Source organism: Heloderma suspectum, chromosome 14, assembly GCF_057233095.1.
Source record: "Heloderma suspectum isolate Gila_16-S chromosome 14, 16-S_ref, whole genome shotgun sequence".
Classification (NCBI taxonomy): domain Eukaryota; kingdom Metazoa; phylum Chordata; class Lepidosauria; order Squamata; family Helodermatidae; genus Heloderma; species Heloderma suspectum.
Genome location: NC_139471.1, coordinates 2,475,427 through 2,497,177, shown reverse-complemented (window position 1 = coordinate 2,497,177; position 21,751 = coordinate 2,475,427). Strand labels below are relative to the sequence as shown.

At 48.1% G+C, this 21,751-nt stretch overlaps 1 protein-coding gene across 1 annotated transcript in view; it reads right to left on the bottom strand.

The window, feature by feature from the left end:
- NOTCH1 (notch receptor 1) overlaps window positions 1-21,751 on the bottom strand; it is a 108,033-nt gene that overhangs the window by 23,047 nt on the left and 63,235 nt on the right. The window contains exons 10-20 of the mRNA XM_084821223.1: window positions 20,158-20,271; window positions 13,686-13,919; window positions 11,887-11,997; window positions 10,899-11,091; window positions 9,490-9,635; window positions 8,554-8,667; window positions 6,325-6,444; window positions 4,362-4,514; window positions 3,527-3,755; window positions 2,150-2,351; window positions 310-463 (exon numbers count right to left, since the gene is read on the bottom strand). Coding sequence (XP_084677349.1) covers window positions 310-463; window positions 2,150-2,351; window positions 3,527-3,755; window positions 4,362-4,514; window positions 6,325-6,444; window positions 8,554-8,667; window positions 9,490-9,635; window positions 10,899-11,091; window positions 11,887-11,997; window positions 13,686-13,919; window positions 20,158-20,271 — 1,770 coding nt within the window. The remainder of the gene's footprint in view (window positions 1-309; window positions 464-2,149; window positions 2,352-3,526; window positions 3,756-4,361; window positions 4,515-6,324; window positions 6,445-8,553; window positions 8,668-9,489; window positions 9,636-10,898; window positions 11,092-11,886; window positions 11,998-13,685; window positions 13,920-20,157; window positions 20,272-21,751) is intronic.

Genomic DNA, 21,751 nt, shown 5'->3' with positions numbered 1-21,751 from the left:
GCCCGCTCAGAGCGAGGCAGGCAGTTCCGTAGACAGCTAGGTCCTAAGACACTTGTGGGTAGCACCAAGACCCAGCCTCCAGCCTCCCCCTGCCCTCCCTGCCCAGGCAACAGAAGGCCTCCGACCTGCTGCACTTCAGGCAGTATTTCCTTGGACCAGTGCCTGCAACGGACAGCAGGGGCCTGGATCTGGACTGGGGCCACCCCCAGGCCAGTCCCGGCTCTCGCAACACCTGGGACAGGAGAGCTGCTCCACCCTTCCTCTGGGGCAGGCCAGCACAGAAGCCAAGCGAGCCAGCATGGGACCCACCTTGCTGCCGAGCGGCCACCTCGCAGGAGACGTTGGGGACGTCGCAGTAGAGGCCGGTCCAGCCGCTGGAGCACTCGCAGCGGTACAAGTTGCCGATCTGCCAGCAATTCCCGCCGTTCTTGCAGGGCGAGGAGTCGCACCAACGCACCAGGTTCTGGGGACGAGGGGAAGCATGAGAGGAGCACGTGTTCTGCAGGACCACCCCCGTGCCCAGATGTACTGTCCGGCAGAGGTGGGAAGCCACCACGTCCCCCCATGACTTTCGCCCACTGACCCACCTCTGGCAGTTCACAGCTCACGAACGACCCATTTGCAGCAAAAGAGGAGGCAAGACAAATCCCAAAAAGCTTGTCTGGCAGAATTTTTTAGAACTCAGTGCGGACTGAGGAGTGGAAGTCCACGCCTCAGCACTACCAATGCCATGCTCTGTTTCACCATCTTTTCATCATCTGTTATCATCTTTTTATCATCTGATCAACTTTTTATCATCTTATCTTATCATCTTATCTTTGATAATCTTTTTATCATCTTTTTATCATCTTATCATCTTTTTTATCTTTATCATCTTATCATGTTACCTTTATCATCTTATCTTTTTATCATTTGTTATCATCTTTTTATCATCTTATCTTATCTTATCATCTGTTATCATCTGTTATCATCTTTATCATCTTATCTTTTTATCATCTGTTATCATCTTTTTATCATCTTATCTTATCTTATTTCATCTTATCATTTTATCATCTTATCACCTTTTTTATCTTTATTATCTTATGTGTTATCATCTTTATCATCTTATCTTTTTATCATCATCTTTTTATCATCATCTTTTTATCATGTTTTATCATCTTTTTATCATCTGTTTTATCATCTTTTTGTCATCTTTTCTTTTTAAATTCTCACTTTTATTCTACTCGCATTCCTTTGTTCTCTCTCTCTCTCTCTCTCTCTCTCTCTCTCTCTCACTTGAACATAATCTTATAAGGATACAATCCTTAGCATGTTTAGACAGAAAAAACGTCCTACAACTCTCAGCATTCCCAGCAAGCATAAGAACTTTTGCCTTGCAGGCTCATAGTCCAGATGCACAGAGCAGAGATTTTTTACATGCCTCGAAGAACTCCTTATTTAGGGTGCAAACCTATGCATGTTTAGACAGGAAAGAAGTCCTACAACTCCCAGCATGCCCCAGCCAGCATGATTAGCTTGGAATGCTGGGAGTAGTTGGAATTCCTTCTGTCTAAACATGCATTGGATTGCGCATAATAGGCAAATTAGCAGATGTGAAAGTGATGACTGTAAATGGCTGAATACGTAAGATGCAGAACTTAATATCAGTGACCTGAAGGGAAAGGTTGAGTGGAGAGGGCAACATGGAAAAGGCAAGCTTTTTGTTATATGTCTTGTACCATCGACTGCATAATTGGGAAGGAGGGAGGGGGATTTTCTTTGAACATAAAATATAATCTCAAAAAAACTTTCAACCAACAATAAATAACACAGAAGAGGCTTGTGTGTGCAACAACAAAGAAAACGGAGATGCTCCAGGCCCCATTAAGCTGCTATGGTGCAGAGAGAAGCCTTTGTGGGTTTGATCCTAAGGTGCTGAGAGAAGGACACAGCCATGAATAAATGCTGGACCAGGGCTCAGAGGGGTGAGCAAAAGTCCCTGTTTGAGTCTTGCATTTGCCACGAATGCACGAGTGGGCTTTGGGAAGCCACAACCCCTCCCCTTCAAGGGGGGGCTTTATCTGTGGTCGCTCGGAGAAGTATGGGGGAAATGCGCGGCATCCGCATGCAAAACAATGGGAGAAAAGAACTTGCCATTGCCGGGCCTTACCTGGCAACTGAGGCCAGTGTAGCCTTGTGGGCAAGTGCATTTGTATGTTCCGTATCTGTCCTGGCAGGTGCCACCGTTCAAGCAGGGCTTGGAGTCGCACTCGTTGATGTCGTGCTCGCAGTAGATGCCCGTGAACCCCGATGGGCACACGCAGGTGAAGGTGTTGATGCCATCCATGCAGGTCCCCCCATTGAAGCAGGAGCTGCGAGGCAAAAAGAAGAAGATGGCTCGCCAAGGGGCTTCTCCCACCGCTGGGCCCTCTGAGCACCTTGCACAACCATCAGCACTATTTCTTCCTGACATTTATATACCGCTCTACATCCCACGGGATCCCCGAGCAGTGAATAATTAAAGGAAGAAAACGGAATCAAAATACGGAACTAAAGTATTGATAATCAGATTACGTGGATATAACTGTGGCTGGTCAATCAGAGAAGGCGCACTTAAATAAAAATGCCTTCAGAAGGTGCCAGAAACAAAACAATGCCGGTGCATCACATCAACAGGCAGGGAGTTCCACAGAGAGGGCGCCAACTCGCCAAAGGCTCTACTCTCGAGTGGACGCCGAATGGACCACAGCTCCGTGTCGACCCACCATGACCTCAGTGAATGCACAGGCTGGTAAAGGAGAAGAAGTCTCCACTCTGGGTCAATTTCACGCCCTCCCAGTTCCCACAGATCCATCTCAAACTCTAGTCAGCAGAAACAGCACAGATACTACAAGTGTCCAAGCCAGGGCAGAACCTGTGTCCAAAGATGCTGCACCAGTACAGACAAATACATTTAAAAAAACCAGCCTGGTCCTAAAATTCAGCTTCCTGAGAATCTCAGGTTTAGTTTCATTTGAAAAAGCACATTTCTAGCACTCATGGCACAAAGATATGCCCGGAGGTCCCCAGGCAATGCCTGCGGAAATCTCAGAAGCCAGAAGAAGACCAGCAGTCAGTGGCTTGGGCTCCAGGGTCCCTTGCAGATTGCCAGAATAAATACATTTATTTTTATAAATTGATTGACTGTATGTCTGTATCACCTTGCTGAAATGAACCAGGGCGGTTTACAAAACCTTCCCAACATAAAAACCATCATCAAATTAAAAAACAGTAAAAGATTAAAACAACATTTAAAAACCATAACAAAAAGCCATGTTTAAAAGATGCATCTTGACCCCTTTCCTCAAGGCAGAGGAAGTGAGGACCAATCACAACTCCAGTTGCATTTTTGCAAAACAAGCAACATTTTGCAAATAACATGCATCGTTTATACAAGCTGAGGAGTGCAGCACGTAGGTCCTCTTCAATGAAGCACACAGCCCTGACTACAGCCAAAAACGTCTTTTAAAAAAGTAACCCAACTTATTCTGGGTTCACAGAGGTTCACCTTTCTGTGCAGTCCGGCGTGTTGTGCTCACAGTGGATCCCGCTGAAGCCAGAGGGGCAGGTGCAGGTGTAGCTGTTGACGCAGTCCGTGCAGTTGGCCCCGTTCTTGCAGGGGTTGCTGGCGCATTCGTCGATGTCCTCCTCGCACTTGGGGCCCTGGAAACCGGGCAGGCAGGCACAGAAGAAGGCGTCGATGCCGTCGGAACAGGACCCACCGTTCTGGCATGGATCTAGAGGAGGGGAGAAGACATGCTGGGCTTGCACTCAAGGCAGCTCCAGCATATGTGCTGGCCAGGGAAACGGAGACCCCGGGCCGGATGCTCTTGGCAGGGTGCACCTCTGCCCGGCAGGGACAACGGCGTGGCGCTCAGTTTTGAAGAACAGGCCCTCGCTGTGACGGTTCTTTAGCCCAGTCCCTGAGGAGAGGCCAAAAACGCAGGCAGCTGTGGGAACCCATCTCAAACAAACCAGCTCTAGGAGTTTTCATCTCCACCAGGAGCAGGGCTTTTTTAAAGCCAATGGTTCTTAGAGGCCCATTCAAGAGCAAGGGATGGCAAAATACTTTGCATTACAATAGGGATAGCTCACAACTATTGCTGGGAACACACACAGACACACACACACTGCACAGGGAGGATCACAGGGAAGCTCAGAAGGAAGGGAGAATTCCCTGCTGCTCACAAAGTGCTGGCACTGAGTCCCTGCGAGCGCTGGCTCCACTGCAACACTGCGTGGTGCCCTCCAGATGTGCTGCCGTCCAACACATCTGGGGGGCACCAGGTTGGGGGAGGGTGTAGTAAGGCCATCAAGTCCCTGGCCTGGCTTTAAACTCTTACTGGGCTGGCAGTCATCAATGTCCGTTTCGCAGCTCTGGCCCGTGAATCCAGGTCTACAGACACACCGGTAGCTCCCGTTCGTGTTTTGACACGTGGCACCGTTCCGACAGGGGCTCTTCACGCACTCGTTGATGTCGATCTCGCAGGTTTGTCCTGAAAAGTGAATTTATACATATACATACATACATACATACACATATATATATATATATATATATATATATATATATATATTAAAAAAATTGCTGTCAACTGGAGTTCAAACCAAAACATGTTTTGGAGTCCTGTTGCACTCCTGTCCTGCTTGTGGGTTTCCCGTGGGCAGGTGAACAGAATGCTGGACTAGATGGACCCTGGGTATGAGCCAGTGTGGCTCTTCTTATGTTCATTTGTTTAATCAGTCACCTGCCTATTACTTTCATTCATTCATCTATTCATTTTTAAATATTTATATCCTGCCTTTCCATTAATCACACCCAAGACGGCTAACAAGAAGTGCAAACATTTCAGTGAAAGAATTAAAAAACAAAAGGAGGGCTCTACCAAATTCAAGAATACAAAGCCAAACAACAATACACACGTTGGGTTAAAAGGTAATGGAAGAGTAGACAAAATATGAAGACACTATAAACAGTAGTGAGAGCAACATGTCACAAATTATAAAAAGCAATCATCTTGAAGAGGGAAGCTCAATCCACAGAGGAAGATTTTCACATAGGGGAAAAAGCCATCAGAGTTGGGGGGACCCACTCTAGTTAGAGGGTTTCACAATCCAGGAATAGTCACAGAAAAGCTAAGGAGCCTCCCCAGAAGATCTCAGTAATAGGACAGGCTCATAAGGGAGCAATCGGTTTTTCGAACTGATTATTAAATCAAGTACATTTAAATGTGTGTGCACACCAACAAAGCCTCAACATGGGAGAGTTTCTGAAGAAAGTGCAACGTATCTTGCAGATGTAACACAGGCTCCTTCTAAACCAGGGGTGGGCACCATGTGGGCCTCCAGTTGTTCCAACCTGGAACTCCCATCAGCCCTGGCCAGCATGGATGATGGGTGTTGTAGGCCAAAAACAGCGGAACAAGGTGCCTGCCCTTGTGCTAAACCTGGGAACAGGGGAAAACATCGTTTAAGCACAGCCTTCCCCTCCAGATGTGTTGGACTACAATTCCCATGGCCATGCTTGCTGGGAATCGTGGGATTTGCAGTCCAACACACCTGGAGAGCACCAGTTTGGGGAAGGCTGCTTTAGAACAAGGCCAGGCAGGGAGTGACAATGAGTGAGGAGGGAAGGAAAGAAACTGGAAAAGATTAACTGCTAGCCACAGAGCGAAGTCTTGCAGGAAGCCAGGTGCATCCTAGGTGAACCAGTGTCTAGCTTGTGGTTGTAGCTTCAGGCAATAAATCAAGCAACTGCAGTGGGAGAGTTTGCTATCTGGAGCCCACGTAGGGCATCTTTATTTGGAGCGGACGTGAAAGCACGCATCTTTCCTCAATCGCATTGATGGCAGGTGGGTGGGTGGGAAATTAGCAAGATTTGAGGCCTGCTGAGAAGCAATTTGAACTGATACACACACACACTGCTTAATTAATTAAACAAGCCTCTCCTATCATATGTCACCCAATTCTTCCCAGGACTGTCTTTGTCCTCGTTGATTGATTGATTAATTGATTTACAACATTTATATACCGCACCACATCTAGACAGATTCTGGAGCAGTGAATAATGCAAGGTAAGAAGATAATAGAACTCCAAATTAAAAACTGTTGTTTTGAAAAACAGAATACTGACAAAAATCATGGCTGGTCAGTTAAGGAAGGCTTCCTGAAATAAAGATGTTACTGAATGCATGCGGTCATGCAAACCCAGGATTAAATATGCATTGTAAATTTCACCCAGTGCATGAACGCGAGGATACCTCTGAAGACCACAGAACAAAAAGAGGGCAAAAATAACAATCCTACCTTGCCAACCCAAAGAGCACACACACGAGAAGCTCTCGTAGTCTTCCGACTCTCTGCACTCACCACCGTTCTTACAGGGACCATCCGCACACGGTGCCAGAACGTCCCTGCAGGTGGGCCCTGCAATTCAGAAGACCAAAGAAACCCATTCTCACATTTGGTTGTCACCAACTTTCTGACCTAAAAATGGCGGGGATGTGTTTTGTTTTTATCATACTACCCAAGAAGCAGGGGTGTAGTGGACTCAGGCCTTGCAGGGATGCAGCACCGGGCCTTTTTTTATTAGCAGGGATGCTGACATTATCTGCCACTCCCCTCAGACTTCCCTGTTCCCTCTGAGCTTAGCTGCAATCCTTACAGTAGCAGGGAGGAAAATGGATTTTCCCATCAGCAATATATTGTTCCCTGTCCTAATGCAAAATATTTTGGGGTGGCTTGGTCTTGAATGGGCAGTTAAGACACATTCACTTTACAAAAGACCTGCTCCTGGGGGAGATGAAAACTGCTGGAGCGGGGGGGGGGGGGGGGTAATGGATAAACCCAGCGGCCTGAATTTTTGGATTCTCCTTGTGGGCTTGGCTACAGGGACTGTCATGAAGAGGGCCTGCGCTTAAAATATACCACCACCAAGAAGTCTTGGGCTGCTTCCAGTGCGTTGTGCGTGCGCAGAGGCGACATTTCCTCCTAAACCTTTGAAGAGGTCGACCAACATTCCCACAGATTTCATAATGGTCTTTTGGGCTATGTATAGCAACAGAGCCTCCTCCTCTTCATCCCTCTGGGAGTGACTCGGGCTTCCTTGGAGCCTTTCCAAGACGTTTCCTTCTTGGGGAAGGAACTTATCCATGGCAGGGGACATTTTGGGAAGGTGAGTTTCCGAAGAGGCAGCAGCCTCAACATTCTGCATGCTTAGATTTGCTAACTATTCAGTTTACCCAGAGGAAAAAAACACGTATTTATTTGCAAGGGGGAAAAGTGCGATTTAACTTGCATTTCTCCTCTCTCACCTCTGCCCCCTCATCCAGAGGTTTTTCCTGTTTACAAAGCCAACATTCCCTACATAACGTTATCTTCCTCGTCAGCCAGTATCATCTAAAGGCCTTTTCTGTTTTCCAGGGCCTTGCACTCCCCGCACCCCAGCATTATCCCGGTTTGTCGTCGTGGCAACCAGCAAAGACAGGAAAGAAGTCACAACTTCCTCCAATTGTACGCAGGCTGCCATTTTGTGTAGCAAGAGGAAGCAGGAAATGGGCAAAGAGGAATTGGCTCAGCAGAAAATCCCTAGCCCTGTGAAACTGACCGCCTGCTATGCAGGTGATCTGAAGTACGCCTTTCCAAAAGGGGATGTCGAGAGGGGCAAATACAGTTGTTTGCAAGAAAAAAGGGAACTGGGCTGAAGGGAGACCAGTTTGTTCAAGAGTGTTTTTTTTAAGTGCTTTTTTCAAGAGTGATTCCAGTGCTGGAAAGCAGGGTGAAATAAGCCTCTCCTGTTCTAACAAACTAAAATTGTGAGGGTGCTGTTGCACTCATGTTTTGCGTGTGGGTTTCCCTTTGGGGCAGCTGGTTGGCCACTGCATGAACAAAATGCTGGACTAAACGGACCCTTGGTCCAATCCACCACGGCTCTTACGTTCATGTGTGTGGATGTGTGACTATTTGGGGTGGGGACAACAAGAGAAAGAATCCTATCTCAGAAAGTTTTTGGAAAGCTTCTAGAGAAAGCTTCCTGACATTCAGGGGAGCCAAAACGTGAGTGAGCGTGACACCTCAACACAGGTGCTTCTGTTGGCCCTAATATCAGGGGGAAAGGATAAAATACCTTGTGAGACACAGAGGTGAAGGAGCATATACCAGCATATTTGAGCTTAAAGCTCTTACTGCCATTCACTCAGCCTTGGGAGAGGCATTTCAACTCTTTAGAATGGGGAAAAAAACTGTGCAAAAGCCAGAAAAACACAAAGTGACTGGTGGTTGAGGGAAAAGGGATTGGCCCAGAAGAAGAGGGTGAGGCCTTCTGGGGGATCACAGAAGACCAGATTTGGCCAGTTGGCCTGACATTCTGCACCCCTGCTCTATATGAAAATCACGAAGTAAATATCTCTCTAGAAACAGGAAGGCTTTGATGTTTCCTGGTCCCCCCAAAGCGCGTCTCAAGGCATCCTGGCTGCCTTGAGCTATTAACCCAGGACAGGAGGCTGATAGTTATGAAACAAGAGTTTGGCCTCTTACCGGTATATGGTGGTACGCAATTGCACTGGTAACGAGCCACATCATCGATACAAGTTCCTTGGTTCAGGCAAGGGTTGGATGCGCACTCATTGATGTTTGTCTGGCAGGTAAGACCTGGAGGGAAGAAGACCTGTAGAGTCAACCCAACGAGCTCACTGCTGGCTCCTTGCCAGAGTTGCAAGAAGGGATCTCTCCCAATCCAGCCTCAGAGAACCGTTCACACTGGAGACCCTGGGAGTTGAACGTCGGGCCTTCTGAAGGCAAAACATTACTCCACGATAATACACAGCATTTAAACATTCACAGTGCTTCAGATTTCACTGCCTTACAGCACAATAGCTGTCATGAGGGGGGCCTGGCCCATTCATAAAATGGCTGCCACGGCGGACGTGGCCGGTCACAGAACACCCATTTCCCAATAGCAAACTGGTGAGGCTAAAAGAAAAATAACTTGCCATGACCTAAGTCCAAGGAAGAGGTGGGCTCTGAGCTCCAAAACACAAAACCGCTCCTTTGAACCCAGAGTTTTCTGCTCTAACCTGTCCATTTCACAGAAGGGAAACTAATGAGGCACAGACAAGTAACTTGGCCAAGGAACTGAATGCAAGACGGAGGTGGAGTCTGAGCTCCAGGTGCTAAATCACTTATTTGCCCCCACAAAGCACAAAAAACGCCCATTGAACAGAAGGCAAACTGGTAATGCTCGGAGAACGGAACAGCCTCCCGTGGGTCTGGGCCCCCCATGGAAGCACTCAAGGCTTTCCAACTTGGTAAAGCATCAGGGAGCACAGACCGCATTTATTTAAGCCCCGTTTTCCTCCAAATCTACTCCAGGCAGATGATGAGGACAAAAATCTAGCTGTGGGCCAGCCCCACTTCGTGGGGTGCCACTGCTGCCTCAGACAGCCCCGATCCGCTCTCCCCCGGGGCTCCTACCGCTGAATCCTTCTTGACAGGTGCACACGTAGCCGGCGGTCATGTCCTTGCAGGTGCCGCCATTCGCGCACGGGTTGGACTCGCACTCGTCGTTGTTGATGTCACAGTTTGTCCCGCTCCAGCCGTCATCACAGTCGCATTTGTAGCTGTTGTTGAGAAATGGAAACAGAGGACGTGTGAACCAATCGGCGGCGTGGCCCTGACTCTGTGCGTGTGCGTGCTGGACGCCTAGGAGCAGACTCCAATGGGACATGGCGTTTTTTTCGTGATAGGAAAAGTTGGATAAATGGGAATAATTTAAAGGACTCTTAGATCCTTGCTCAGCTAATGCTGTTGTTTTAATTTAAAGAAGATTTAGAAGGATCCCTTGCCCGATATGCCTCTCGGGATGCAATCCTATGCATGTTTAGGCGGTGAAAAGTCCTACGACTTTTTGTAGGACTTTTTTCTGTCTAAACATGCATAGGATTGCACCCTAAATTACCCTTGCTCAATTATAAGGCTCCTTAATCATTTTAAAAGTACCTAGAATACCCTTACTCAAGCAAGGTCTACCTTCGCATTACAGTAGGTCCCTATATCCCACCTGCTACATTTGGCTTAAGGTTCTAGGGTGTGGCTTGTCTCTGGCATTAAAAAGTACTGAACCATGAATACAAAGATAAAAGAAGGAATAGTACACACTTACAAATACTTGCTGGCACTGGACTACCTCCCTTGAGAATCCCTAATCCAGGGCTATGGAAACCACCAGTCTTCTCGGTTTTGGAGCATAGAGCCCAAAGTTAATATGAGGTTCTAAAATCCATGCTTATGGAACACTTAATACCTTAAGCTAGCTGATTGGTTCCTCTGTGGTGACCCTTCCTCAATGCTTAGGCCCACACCTCTTCTGTCCTGTTTTTATTCTACAGAAATTCCCCAAGTTTCTTAAACGGAATGCTGCAGTTTTTCTATTAGTCTGTGCTTTTCCTCACAGGCCAAAACCCACAGTCGCTTCCCATCTGGATCCTTTTGTACTGTTGTTGTTAACATGACTTCGTGCACTAGCAATTCCAGGTTACAAACAACTTCCGACCTGAGCCAGTTTTTCTAACTTCTAGGCCCCCAAACAGACTTTGGTTCGTCAGTTCAATGCAAGCAAGCATTAAGCTTAGCTAAGCCACTACGGTGGCCCTTTATGACCTTTGCCATGATGAGCCATATGCATCGATAGCCCCTTTCATCAGCTCGCGTGAGCTCCAGCCCTTCCCTTGAGCTCCAGCGTCTTTGCTCCGGCACGCAGGCTTGCCTTCCAGGGCTTTGCTTGTTGCCCCCCACCCCCAGCTTGACAGTACGGAACAGCCATTTGGATCTCCTCCCACCAAGCCTGATGGGTTGGCCCCAGGAGCCTCCGTGCTGAAGCTCACCCATTTCGTCCATCGTTGCATCTCCCGTGAATGCAGGGGTTGCTGTTGCATTCGTTCACTTCCGAAAGGCACATGGCATCGTGGTAGCCTTCTGGGCAGACGCACGTGAAGCCGTTGATTCTATCCTTGCAGGTGCCGCCGTTGTGGCACGGGTTGCTGGCGCACTCGTCAATGTTGATATTGCACATTCTCCCTGCGAGAGACAGAGAGGTAAAAGGTTGGCAGGGCGTCACAAGAACATAAGAAGGGCCGCGTTGGGTCAGACCAAAGACTCTCTAGTCCAGCATTCTGTTCACATAGTGGCCAGCCAATGCCTGTGGGAAGCCCACAGGCAGGACACGAGCGGAACAGCACCCTCCCACCCACGTTTCTCAGCAACTGGTGTACAAAGACATACTGCCTCAGATCCTGGACTAATAGCCATTGACAGCCTTTTCCTCCAGGAATTTGTCCAGCCCCCTTTTAAAGCCATCCAAATGGGTGGCCATCACTACATCCCGGGGTAGTGAGTTCCATAGTTTAACTATGCGCTGTGTGATGAAGTCCTTCCTTTTACCTGTCCTGAATCTCCCACCAATCAGCTTCATGGGATGACCCCATTGGCTTCTAGTCTTATGAAGCAGGGAGAAAAATGCTCCTCTCCACATTCTCCACACCAGGCGTAATTTTGTACACCTCTATCCTGTCTCCCCAGACCCTCCTTTTTTCCAAGCTAAACAATCCCAGCTGTTGCAACCTTCTCTCAGAGGGGCGATGCTCCAGCCCCTTGATCATTTCAGTACTTCTTTTCCGCACCTTTTCCAACTCTACAATATCCCTTTTGACGTGTGGTGTCCAGAACTGGACACAGTGTTCCAAGCAGGGTCGGACCAAGCATGTCTCAGCCCTTGAGCCGCACAGGAACCATTGCCTGTCTCCCCTCACTCAACGTACAGACCATGACCTTTCTTTCCCAGCCCTCTGGCTGCTCCTCCAGCTCCTTTCTCACCTGTGTAGCCGGGCTCACAGGTGCATTCATAGCCATTGATTTTGTCGATGCACTTGCCAGACTCACAAGGATTGCTGTCACAGTCATCCAGGTTGATCTCACAATTGGGTCCTTCCAAGCAAAAGCAAGGATTATTTACTTATTTATTATAAATGTTTATGTGCTGCCTTATTTTCTAAAAAAGCCAGCAAAGCAATGCACAACAATTTAAAACAAAACAATAAAAACCAAGAGCATTAAAAATAGTAAAATATTAAAACAACTACATAACTTTAAAGGCTAAACTGAAGAGATGTATCTTCACACTCTTTCAGAAGGCCAAGAAAGAGGGGCTAATGGGATTTATTGGGGGAGCACATTCCACACTTTGGGGGTGACACAGAAGAAAGCATTTTCTTGCATGCTCAACAAATGGGGTTCTGTGGGTAATGGTGCCATCAAAAAAGCCTCTCCTGCAGATCTTAATAACAGGACAGGTTCAGAGCAACACAGGTGGTCCCTTGGATGGCCAGGCCCTAAGCTGTTTAGGGCTTTTCAGGTTAAAACCAACACCCTGAATTGAGCCCTGAAAGCTCAACCACTGCAGCTCTTTCAAGACTGGTGTAATATGATCTTGATACTTTACACTCTTTATAAGCCTAGATGCATTTTCGAACTGAAACACTCTTCAGGGGTACAGCACATTGTAGTGGATTAGAAAAGGACCAAGGCTTGATAGCCAATGATATGGCTGACATTGGGGGGCTCCTGTTTCCCCTGCCCTCTGAAGCGTTCTTCCTAAATAATCATGGAAGAAGCTTTGGAAGTAAATGTCACTCAAGGAAAAAAGGTGAAGGGAACCTGCCTCCTGGATGTGTTAATTCCCAGCCAGCATGTAGTCTCTCCTACTACAACAATACGAGGATGTTGTCTCAGCAGGGAACTAAAACCAAACTGAAGCTGTTGACCATGCTGGCTGGCATGACATGAGTTGCACTCCAACTCGTCTGGAGGGCACCAGCTTTGGGAAGGCTGACATATGCAAACACTGCCTGCTGAAATCTTAGGAAATCGAAGCTGTGTAAGGTTTCCAGGGGTTGGACTGACAGGAGAACTCCCTGCCTCTCCTGATGACTACCAACACCAGAATAAATTAGATTATGCAACTATGCACAGTTGCCACAGGTCCCAAAAACTGGACTGCCAGGGCACAAAACTTTATATGGCGCACACATGCCCATGTAAACATCTTGCTCATAATGGCTCTCCAACAACTGCCCTGTTCTGTGGTCCCTTGAGGCGCGCAGGGGAAGCCGGTAGCATATGATGGCAGTCAGAACAAGACAGAAAGAAAACAGGATCTTGGATAGCTCCAAGTGGGCCTTGCTGGCTGGAACTCTCTCTGACTACAACAGCAGGAGAATGTCAACTGAAGGTTTATGTAGGTTGACAAGACCTGTAGTGCAGTCAACTCCGCCCCTCCTGGAAGAGCTAACTGGACTGCTAAAGGGCCCTGTTGTGGTCTTCAAGGCTGGGGAGATGGAGGTTCTGCAGGGAATTCATCCTCTGAGCCAGAGGACAACAACAGGGCTGTGTCCTCTGGGCAGGAGGGCCCTGAATAAGGCACCCAAGGAAGTAGCCCATGCCTTGTCCTCATCAGAATCCTGTGGTGCACACCAGAAGGTCCAAGGATTGGGGTTAATGACACCAACTTGGCTTGAGGTTGTTTTTGGATCCAAAGCCCAGAAACCTGTAACTAAGGTTCCTGGGACAGCATCTCCTGGATGGAGGAGACGGAGCCAATGCTGTGCAGTTCTTACCTGTTGTCCCTTTGAGGCACAAACAGTTGTAAGCATTGTTCCTGTCCTGACACGTCCCCCCATTCTTGCACGGTTGGCTTTGGCACTCATTGATATTAATGTCACAACGGTGGCCGGTGTAGCCCGGTTGGCAAAGGCATGTGAAGGTGGCAATGCCGTCTCGGCAGGTCCCATAGTGGCAGGGGTCTGGGTCACATTCATTGATGTCGGTCTCACAGTGGGGGCCAGAAAAACCTGGTTAGAGGGGGCAGGAACGGAGGGGAAGACACAGAACATAAGAAGAACGACATGGTATTTTGAGAAGAGAAAATTTCATACGGTAGTCTGATCTACAATGCAGCCAAGCCAGAACATAAGAACCACTGTCTATGCTGGATCAGGCCAAGGGTCCATGTAAGAAAATAAGAGCCCTGCTGGACCAGACCAAGGGTCCATCTAGTCCAGCTTTCTGTTCACACAGTGGCCAACCAGCTGCTTGCCGGAAGCCCACAAGCAGGACATGAGTGCAAGAGCACCCTCCCGCCCATATTCCACAGCAAGTGGGGTACACAAGCATACCACCTTTGATATTGGCAGCAGCATATAGCCAATATAGCCTATATACAGTCAGGGCCAGAAATATTGGAACAAGGATAACTGGTTTGGCAGTTGGCCTCTGTAGACCACCACACTGAAGTTGAAAGGAAACACACCCAGATGGGAGCAAGTCAGGACTTCCAGCTGTAATTCAAGGGGTGTGACAAAAGTGGGGCACTAACCATTCAGGAAGGACAGCCAGTGGCATACACCCCCCCCCCATCATTGGTGGCTCATAAGTAATGGAACGAATGGCTGCAAGCAGCTGCATGGCCAGGTGTGGCCTGTTTCCTCAGTGCCCCATGACCAATCAAGCAGATAAAAGGCCTGGAGGTGGTTCTGAGTGTTGAATTTGCATTTGGTAGCTGTTCACTGGAACTCCCAACATGAGGTCCAAAGAGGGGTCCATGGAAGTGAAGGAGGCCATCATTAGGCTGAGGAAACAACATAGACCCATCAGAGAGATCACAAAAACATTGGGAGTGGCCAATACAACAGTCTGGAACATCCTGAAAAAGAAGGAATTAACTGGCAAGCTCAGCAACAGCAAAAAGCCTGGAAGACCGTGGAAGACAACTAAAGCGGATGACTGCAGAATTCTGCTCATGGCGAAGAGGAACCCTTTCACAACATCTAGCCAGGTCAAGAACGCTCTTGCGGAGGTAGGCATGTCATTGTCAACATCTACAGTCAAGAGACGGCTTTATGAATGTAAATACAGAAGCTTCACAACAAGGTGCAAACCACTGGTAACGCTCAAGAACAGACAGGGCAGATTAGCCTTTGCGAGCACTTAAAAAAGCCTGCCCAGTTCTGGAATAAGTTTCTTTGGACTGATGAAACCAAGATTAACTTGTACCAGAATGATGGGAAGAGAAAAGTATGGAGAAGGAAAGGAACAGCTCATGATCCAAAGCACACCACATCATCTGTCAAACATGGTGGAGGCAGTGTTATGGCATGGGCATGTATGGCTGCCAATGGAACCGGGTCACTGGTGTTTATTGATGACCTGACTGCTGATAAAAGCAGCAGGATGAATTCTGAAGCGTACAGGCCTATACTTTCTGCTCAGATTCAGCCGAATATTGCCAAACTGATAGGACGCTGCTTCATAGTGCAGATGGATAATGACCCAAAACATACAGCAAAAGCTACCCAAGAGTTTCTCCAGGCAAAGAAGTGGAATATTCTTCAATGGCCAAGTCAGTCACCTGATCTCAACCCAAGAGAGCATGGTTTCCACTTATTGAAGACAAGACTGAAGGCAGAAAGACCCACAAACAAGCAGCAGCTGAAGGCAGCTGCAGTGAAGGCCTGGCAAAGCATCTCGAGGGAGGAAACTCAGCATTTGGTCATGTCCATGGGTTCCAGACTTCAGGCAGTCATTGACTGCAAAGGATTTTCATCCAGGTATTAAAGGCGATCCTTAAGTTTGAAATGATGTTGGTTTGTTCCATTACTTATGAGCCACCAATGATGGGTGTGTGTGTATGCCACCGGCCATACTTCCTGAATGGTTAGTGCCCCACTTTTGTCCAACCCCTTGAATTACAGCTGACATTCCTGACTTCGCTCCCATCTGGGTGTGTTTCCTTTCAACTTCAATGTGGTGGTGTACAGAGGCCAACTGCCAAAACAGTTATCCTTGTTCCAATATTTCTGGCCCTGACTGTATATAGGCTGTCAGTAGCCATTAATAGCTTTCTCCTCCATGAATTTGTCATGGAGGAGACCAGCACTCTGACTGGCCACCAAATACCCCTGCAGATAGACATAAATAAATAAAATGTATGTAGGTATGTATGCATTTTATATCCCGCTTTTCCACCAAAAAAATGGTGCCCAAGGTTGATCACTAATAAAATCTGGATAAAAACAAAATCATAATTAAAACATAACATAAAAACACAATTAAAAAAGAAGTCTATAGCACCAACCAATTAAAAAACCCTTCGGCAACAGACCAGCTTACATGCTAAATGCCTGCCTGAATAAAAATGTCTTTGCTCGCTGGCGGAAGGATACCAGAGAAGGGGGAAACGTGTGGCTTTGCCCGTAGCGCCGGGCAGAACATTCCAGCCAGGCAGCAGTGAGGCTAGAAATGCAGCCTCCCAGACTCAAGAGAAATTCCGTAACACAGTCCTCTCCAACTGGGTCCCTCCAGATATTTTGGACTACAACACCCAGCTTTTCCTGACCATTGGCTATGCTGACTGGAGCTGAAGTCCAAAATGTCTGCAGGGCATGAGGTTGGGGAAGGATGCTTTGACCATTCGCCCAGGGGGGCAAGGAAAAAGAAAGCTTCCTGGTACACTTTGTCTGTGGAAGCAAGCTGAGGGTTGCAAGCTGTCCACCCCTTACTAGCCCTATTCTAAGGGGTTTGCAGAGCTGTGTGAAAGGGCCCCTTTACTGAATGAGATTCAGGGCTCAGGCCCACAGGTCAGAAACCTGCATATGTTCATCTTCAGTGGTCGTTTTCCAGGAGCTCCTGGCAAATGAAATTAGGTGGGTGACTACGAAGAAGAGGGCCTTTTCTGTTGTGGCACCCCAACTGCAAAATGATCTTCCTAGAGAGGCTTGCCTGACACCTACATTGTGCTCTTTGGGGCACCAGATCCCTTCTTATTTTCCCATGCATCTTAATACCGCAGTGTCTGCTGTTTTTAAATCTGTTACTGTATTTTTAATCTTTGCATTGCTGCTAGGTTTATTTTGGCTTTATACTACAGTTTAAACTTTTATATTATGTTTTATCACGTTGTGTTTTATAGTTTTAATTGTCATGAAACACCCAGAGAGCTTCAGCTGTTGGGCAGTACAGACATGCAATTAATTAATTAAATAAATATGTTAATTTATATCTATAGATACAAATGCAGACATAATTATGAGGATTTACTTAAAATTCACAGGAGCCAAAGCCAGCAGATTTATTTCTCTTCCAAATCATCTCAAATAACATAAGTTTTTCGATTAATTTGCACCCTGCCCCAGACCATCCTAAACCAATGGGGGGAAAGTTCCCCCCCTGAAACTGAATTCCATGCAGGGGAAGATTCGGTGGGGGGGAGGTGTTGCAGCAGTGGGGAGGTGAGCATTAACCCTTCCCTCCCCAGCTGCAATCCTTGTGCATGGCAATTAGCTGAGAAAAAATCAACCCTGCATTGGCAGCAATGGACACTCGGTGCTCTGGGGAATAGATTTGGGGCTGGGGAGATGTCTGCTCTGTGGGGTTTTATGGGATAATAGGAGGTACGCTTTGCGGAAGAGCCTTTACGCTGCTAGTTCTTGTTCGGCAGGACAGAGCCCCTAACCTTCTAAACTCCTATGGTGCTCGTGGAGTTCTGCAGTCACTCTAAAGTCGTGGCACGACCGTTCTAGGGCCTCTCTCATGGCCATGCAGAGTAACGCTCATGGAAGCACCCATGGAGACGCCAAGCCCAGAAGTGGAACCAAAGCAGTCCACAGACTTGTGCCCGGCCTGCGGCAGCTCCTTCACAAGGAGACGCGGGCAAGACTTGGAGAGGGCGCTGGTGGGAAAGGGAGGGAAGCACGTGGCAGAGGATAGGGATGCAGTGTGTGTGTGTCTGTGTGTGTGTGTGTGTGTGTGTGTAATAAAGGGTGGTGTGCGAACGCTAGGAAGAAGCCCTCCTCCGGATCGAAAAGTGCCTGGCTTTGTCCCAGGGCAGGCACAATGACTCCTCTCTAACAAGCAGACCCTTTCTTTCCTCTCTCACAGGGAGTGAGAGCCAGCTCCGTAGCTCGTCTGCATGCAGCTCCGACCGCCTGGCTGCGGGATCCAAAGGGCAGGGAGGGGTCGTAGACGGGTGCCGGTGTGTGCCCGAGGGATAATAGCAGCGCGCATTATCTTGCCGTCCTCCGACGACTGAGAAGCGCGGGGCCAGAGGGAGAAGGACAAAAGAGGAGGAGGGAAGAAAAGAGAGAAAGGGGGGTTGGAAGGAAGACAAAGTGAGGCTTTGACTGAGCCCCTCATGAAATCCACATTGCGGCTTTTCATCGGAGCTCCTGGCTGACCAAGACGCTCATTAGAGACTGTTCAGCTGGAAGATTTCTGGCGGGAGCTCCTCCACAAAAGCGCCACTGTTCGCTGCCGGGGGCTCATGGCGTCGGTTTTGTCCGAGCACTGCTCGAGTTTCGCTCCTTGGGCGCACACAACCCCGTGCCTTGGGAGGGGGTTGGCAAATACTTTTTTTTTTCTTTTGGCCCCTGCTTTCTCCTTTGCAGAGGCGAGGGGCCTCAGGAGAGGGCAGATGGCGGCAAAGAGGCACCCCAACGGCCTACACCGAGAATTTTAACCAAGATGGAGGACGTCACCTCCTTGTGTCAGGTGCTGCAAGCAGTCAGAGAGGGAAAGGCGGCAGGAAACAGACAGGTCCTTTCCCAGTGTTTTGTGTCAGGAGCTGGGCTCGTCATTTCTGCCAGCATTTGTAGGTTTAGTTGCTATGCCCTGAGATCAACCAAGCCAAACCCAGACCTCCAGACCCTTGATAAATATCCCAGAATCACTGTCTGCCTGCTGGGACTACAAGACCCCTTTCTTCCATACAAGCTGGCCCAGTTTTTAAGTTCTTCCAAGGAGGCCCTTCTCTCGATCCCTCCAACATCGGAGGAACGTTTGGTGGGGACGGGAGACAGGGCCTTCTCAGTGGGAGCTCCCAAGCTCTGGAACCGCCTGCCGAGGGAGGCCAGGCTGGCCCCCACTGTGGTCCTTCCCTGGCAGGCAAAGAGCTTTTTATTCAGGCAGGCTTTTGGCATGTAAGCTGAACTGTTGCTGAAGGGTTTGTTTGTTTTTTAATTGGATGGGTGCTATTGATTCCTTTTACTGCTCCGTTTTTAATTTCTTTGTTTCATGTTATGTTTTACTTAAGATTTTTTTTTAATGTATTTTATCATGAGCCACCTACAGCACCATTTTTTAGCAGAAAGGGGGGATAAAAATCAAATAAATATGCAAATAATAAGAACCGAGAAGCTCATCCAATGCCTCACAGACCACAAGACACAGCTCACAGCCTGCACTGGGCTTTCGCCCGATCCAGGCACCAAGCGTCTAGTTGTGGTTGCTTGAATCACAACCAACAGAAACGGCTCTTCTCTGTTCTACGGGTGACATATTTGCAAGTGACTCGGTGCAGCGTAGCAGTTAGGAGCGCGAGCCATGAGAAGGACTCCTGTCAGTCAGACCTTTCATTGTATATGACCAACAGCCACGGCGAGCAACCTAACTTTAAAAAGAGGTCCCTAACCTTTTCAGGCTGGTGGGCACACTTGGACTTTTGAAAAAGTGTCATGGGTGCTCTCACAAAATGGCTGTCTTGGGGAGAGAGGCCTGCCCGTTTACCAAATGGCTACCATGGGGATCACAAAATTCCCATGGGTCATTTCCCAGAAGGCAAAATGGTGAGGCTAAAAGAAAAATGACTTGTCCAAAAACCTAAGCACAAAGTAGAGGCAAGGGCTGCGCTCCAAAACACAAAAAACACTTCTTAAAACCCAGATAAAGATGGTGCCGGCAGCACTTTGCTTTGAAGCATGCCAGCCTCCCAGATTAATTTTTTTTAATCTTAAGCAGTAAAAATAAAAATCAGGAGGGGCAAAGACTCCTAAGACTGGGGTCTCCAACGTGGTGTCACGTTGGAGACCCCAGACGTAAAACCTCACGTATTATCAGAACATGAAATGTGAGTCAAGTGAACATCTCACCTGCACACCCACTGAAATATGGCAATTCACCAGGAAAGAGCACCAGATCATCACCATCGCTGTCCTGACAGCGGGCACCCACCTCACACAGACTGTTGACAGCTGCCCAAGTTGCTGCTGCTCGTGCAAGATCACCAGAGAGGCAACCTTCTTCCTCAACCCTGCCTACCTTCGGTGCATTCACACGTGTACATGTTGGGTCCGTCAACACATTTGGCTCCGTTCTTGCACGGCGTGCTTGCACATTCGTCAACGTCGTGTTGGCAGAGATGACCGTTAAAGCCTGTAAGACAACGCAGAGGGAGAGGTTGGCTACAGCGCTCTTAGGTTCTGTCCTGAGACTCAGGATGCGTCCCCCACCCCCAGGATGAAGACCCTTTTCTAGTGACTATGAACCTTCCACAGACACGGAATCACACGTGTAAACATTTATTGTTTTATACTGTTTAAATTGATTTTATCTGTACACTGCCCTGAGATCTTAATGATAAAGGGCAGGATAGAACAAACAGACAAACAGCCTCTGGCCCAGTCACAACAGAAGCACCTCAAGGCGACCAGAAAGGAAAACTTCCTGAGAGCTGGCTTGCTTCTCCCCAGGTCCTTTAGAGTTCTGACTGGTTCTGACTGAAATCTGGAGCAGTTTCACTAACATCGGAGCCAGCAGCCTCCCCTGCTTCCCCACCACCACTTTTAAGCCAAAATGGACTAATGCAGGTATGTGTGGGTGGCCAGGCTAGTACAAAAAAAAAGAGGAACAAGCCAAATATTAACAACAGGATTGTCAGATGAATCTCTGTATTGGAAAAAGCAACGTATATGAAGCAGACTTCAGGCATACAAAGGGTGGAGAAGAAGAATGAAATCTGTAGGATAGAAGTGGATGATTAGGTGTTTCGGTCCTCCTCCCTTTACACCAGGGGTGCAGAACTTATTTCAGCCCGAGGGCCGGATTGCGTTCTAGAGAAGCTCTCGGGGGCTGCATACCAGTGGTGGAGCGAGTTGGGAATAAACACAACAAACTTTTCTATGAAATATGTTGTTGCATATTTCCAAGCAGTCATTCTTACGCTTGTAGGAACACACTCTCAGGCAAAGGGATTGTGAAATAATGGCTGTAATTTCCCTACAGACAAGTTGGAGAAGAAGAAAAAGCCCTCCCCATTCCTTTAGAAAATGTCCAGAAATGTGAAACAATTTGACTGAGGCCTGGGGAGCTCCAAGTATTCCCAAGGACTTTTTCCTTCTCTGGAAAGCATGTGCCGGATCCGTGTTGCCTGGCTCCCATTTTCGGTTGCTCCACTTGGCCCGTTGCCTGGGATGAGAGTGATGGCCAACTGTGCTTTTTTTTCTCCTCTCCTTAGTTATGCATTTTGTTTCGCAGCTCTAGGAAGCTTGCAGTGGCGGAGCACAAGAGACCCGCTCTCACACACTGCAGAAAGCCAAATGACTTCACACACACACACACACACACACACACCAGTTACCCCTTAGTGCTTGAAATATCCTCACGGGGTGGGGTAAAAAGAGGCTGGAAAGATGGATTGCCCCCACAACACACACACACCCGCATCCGGTGCATGCTTAACTGAGGGATTCTAAACCCCTTTTGCTGGCAATTGTGGGCCAAAACAGCTAGATGTGTGCCTAGCGGCTATGTCTCTCCCCCCGCCCCTGCCATTTTTACTCTATCCAGCTCAGGACCCTACTGTGGGGAATCGGGGAGGGGGCTTTGAAGGTGCAGATCAGGCCCCTTGCACCTA